Source organism: Chrysochloris asiatica, unplaced genomic scaffold (assembly GCF_000296735.1).
Source record: "Chrysochloris asiatica unplaced genomic scaffold, ChrAsi1.0 scaffold00081, whole genome shotgun sequence".
Classification (NCBI taxonomy): domain Eukaryota; kingdom Metazoa; phylum Chordata; class Mammalia; order Afrosoricida; family Chrysochloridae; genus Chrysochloris; species Chrysochloris asiatica.
Window position 1 is genome coordinate 13,300,950 of NW_006408599.1, and position 3,786 is coordinate 13,304,735.

Sequence of the window (3,786 nt, forward strand, 5' to 3'; positions counted from 1 at the left end):
ATCTTCATCAGTAAATATTTTAAGTCCTCTTCACTTTCAGCAAGCAAGGTTGTATCATCTGCATATTGCAGGTTGTTAATGAGCTTCCTCCAATCCTGATGCCACGTTTGTCTTCATATAACCTAGCTTCTTGGATAATTTGCTTAGCATACAGGTTGAATAAGTATGGTAAAAGAATACAACCTATTGATCACCTTTCTTAAGTTTAAACCATTCAGTGTTCCCATGTTCTCTTCAAACAACTGCCACTTGGTCCATATACAGATTCCGCATGAGCACAATTGAGTGCTCAGGAGTATTCATACTTCGCAATGTTGTCCACAGCTTGTCATGATCCACACAATCGAAAGCCTTTGTGTAGTCACAGGTAAACATCTTTCTGGTATTCTCTAGAATGACATGTATCTGAGGCTATTGAAAATAACATGCCTTGGATCAGGCACACCTTACTCCTCAAACTGACATCTTAGCTCTTGAACACTTTAAAGAGGTCTTGTGCAGCAGAGCTGCCTAATGAAATATGTCATTTTATTTTTTGACTGCTGCTTTTGAGTGTTGATTGTGGATTCAAACAAAATAAAGTCTTTTACAAGTTCAATCTTTTCTCCATTTATCATGATGCTATGTATTGGTTCAGTAGTGAGGATTTTTATTTTTCTTTACATTGAGGTGCAACCCATACTGAAGGCTGTGGTCTTTAATCTTTATCATATCAATATTTTAAATCCTCTTCACTTAGAGCAGGAAGTAGTATCATTGGCATGTTATAAGTTGGTAGTAAATCTTCCTCCTATCCTGATATCACAGTCTTCTTTATACAATCCAGTTTCTGAGATTATTTGCTCAGCATACAGATTGAATAAGTATGGTGGAAGATTACAACCCTGGAGCACACCATTTTAAATCATTCAGTGTACACTTGTTCAGTTCAGGTGACTGCGTCTTGATCTATGTAGAGGTTCCTCATGAGCACAATTAAGTGTTTTTGGAGTATTCATTCTCTGCAATGTTATCTGTAGCTTGTCATACATAATCCAAACAGTCAGAAGCCTTTGTGTAGTCAGTAAAGCACATCTCATGTTGTCAATGATATCCCTTGTTCCGCTTATAGATGTGTCTGTTTTGACTTCAGTTCCAGATCTGAAGAGTGGTTGAGGGCCAGAGTCCCGGGGGGTTTAACTGTAATCTTTGGGTTTATGCAAAATCACTTCCCTTTGCCTGAAATGTCCTTTTCGTCTTGTCAGGCTAACTCCTACTCATTCTTTGAAATTTAGCCTTCTTTCAGAAGTCTTCTGCATCCTCCTCCCCAGCCCTAATCCTGTCCCTAGCTAGGTTGGTTCTGCCTACTCCCTGTGCTAACTTCTCATATGTAGCATTACTCTGTTGTGACGACCTGTGTATGTTTTCCCTCAGTAGCCCCTAGACTCCATGAAGGCAGGAATTAATCAATGTATTTCTCTCTGCACCTTTACCCACATCAGGCCCATAGGAAGGGCCCCATACTCGTTTACTTGCATTTGCTGACCTACTAGACATTTCAAAATGGATAACAGAGGACATTCCATCTTAACATGCTTCCACAGATACATGACTTTACTATGTATTGTATGGACTTCTGCTCTAGTGCTGTAGTATTAAGCACTGGACTGCTAATTGCAAGGTCAGTGGTTCAAACCCATCAGCCACTCCTTGGAAACCCTATATAGGATCACTAAAAGTCGGAACTGACTTGATGGCACTTGACAATAATGTATTGTATATATGCTTCTTAATAACACTGATAATTGGTCCGTCTCTCCACCACTCTTCCTTCTTCCCCTCCTTCCCAAACCTCTCCCAAATTCCTAATACAGCAGATTCTAGTCTTTAAAATTTTTTAAATTAAATTGTTAAGTGGCATCGAGTTGGTTCCAACTCACAGTGATCCTGTATAGGGTTTCCAAGGAGTGGTTTTTGTGTTTGAACTGCCCACTTTGTGTTTAACTGTCCAGTACTGATCTTTTAAGGATAATCTTTAAGGATGGTTTGAACGTCAGTTGTAATGAATTTCATAAAATAGTAGCATGCTGCACTTTGACTCTGTAGTGGCAGCCATCTGATGAGTCAGTCTTTAACTAAATGCACTTATTCTGTGGTCTTGACCTGTTGTCAGAGGGAGGGACAGTTTTACTTAATGACAATGAAACCAATAGAAAATGGGTATTTTATTGCTGAAATTACTTTGAATGTACTACCATGACTCTAGATTCTGACAATCAGCAGTTCACAGCAGAAGCCTTTTAAATGATTTCATCCTATTTGGGTGTTCCCAGTTTCTAATGACTTATACAAAGTTATAGTGTTCTTTGTCTTTTAGAACCTTTTTTCACAAAGGTTTTTGGGTAGAAATTTCTTAATATTACTTACTGGTAGTATAGTTCCTCTCTTAAGTCATAAAGTCTTGGTATTTACCACAGCATAATCCTTTGACATTGGCATGTGAAAGCTCACAGTTCAGCACTAAGTGGTAGAGTGGTAGTGACACCAGTGATTAGAGCACTGTAGTAGTCAGTTCCTGTAGTCAGGGACTCTAGACAGACATCTGCTCACTCCCTTAGAGAATGCTATTATCTTTACAGTAAGCTATTGGTCAGCATGGGATAAGTGTTCCATTCTGGAAATAACCAACTGAGATAAACTTTTAGAATTTTCTAGTTGCTTGTGACTTAATAGCCAAACCCTTTATCTGTAAACAAAATAAAAATTCAAAACTCAAACCTTTGCTAAAATAACACAAAACCTAATGTTATTTTCAATCTCAAGGGTTTGGTCAAGCTGTAAACATCTGGTGGTAATTGCTTTCCTAGTCTTCCCTTCTTCCCTGTCCCCACACATCTGTTCTCTCCCTGCTTCTCTGGCTAACTCATGTATCTTTCCAGTTCTAGTTTCCTGCACCACCACACCTCTTAATTTCTTACCTCTTCTAGTCCCTGTGGCATTTTGAGCTTCCTTCTGTCATAGCTCTGATCACCCTATGTTGTAATGTTGTAATTGTTTATTCTCTAGCAGACTGTGACATCCTAGAGGGTATGGGTCTGATTTTTTTTTACTTTATTTGTAGTTCTAAAATCGTATTCCTTGAAACCAAGGATTTATTGTTCTTGTAGGCCCTAGCTCTTTTTTCCCCTCTCTGCCTAGTATACAGTAGGTACTAATTGAAAGAATGTTGCCTTAATCGTAAAATTTTTATGATCGCAGACCCGGAAGAAACAAAAAGAAGATGTGGAAGTTGTGGGAGGCAGTGATGGAGAAGGAGCCATTGGACTCAGCATTGACCCCAAGAGCCGAGAACAAATGATTAATGATCGAATTGGTTATAAACCCCAACCCAAGCCCAACAACCGGTCATCTCAATTTGGAAGTTTTGAATTTTAGAGGTAGACGTGAATTTTGCATGCCAGAACCCTGGAATGGAGTAAAAGGATGGCAGAAGTACAAATGAGATTTAGAGAATACAGTCCTTGGTCAAGCAAAATGTTTACTTCTTGCAATGAAGCATACTTTTAAGTGGGTTTAATTATGCTTAACTTTCACTTTAAACCAGAATCTAAATTCAGGTTTGTCTCTGGAAATCTTATTTGACTCTGTAATTTGTCTGATTTTTGTTTTTTAAAATAAATATATTTTTGGAAAAATGAAGATGTTCTTAATGAAGTATAATGGTACTGATAACCCCCAGATTTTTAAAACGTAATTGCTGTATCATCCTTCCCATCCGTGATGTGTGTCACCTTCATTTAACTTATC

The 3,786-nt window shown here is 38.3% G+C and overlaps 1 protein-coding gene across 1 annotated transcript in view; it reads left to right on the plus strand.

Annotated features, from left to right (window-relative positions):
* CDC26 (cell division cycle 26) overlaps positions 1-3,414 on the plus strand; it is a 10,865-nt gene extending 7,451 nt beyond the window's left edge. Inside the window, exon 2 of the mRNA XM_006865705.1 lies at positions 3,238-3,414. Coding sequence (XP_006865767.1) covers positions 3,238-3,414 — 177 coding nt within the window. The remainder of the gene's footprint in view (positions 1-3,237) is intronic.
* Positions 3,415-3,786: the final 372 nt, after the last annotated feature.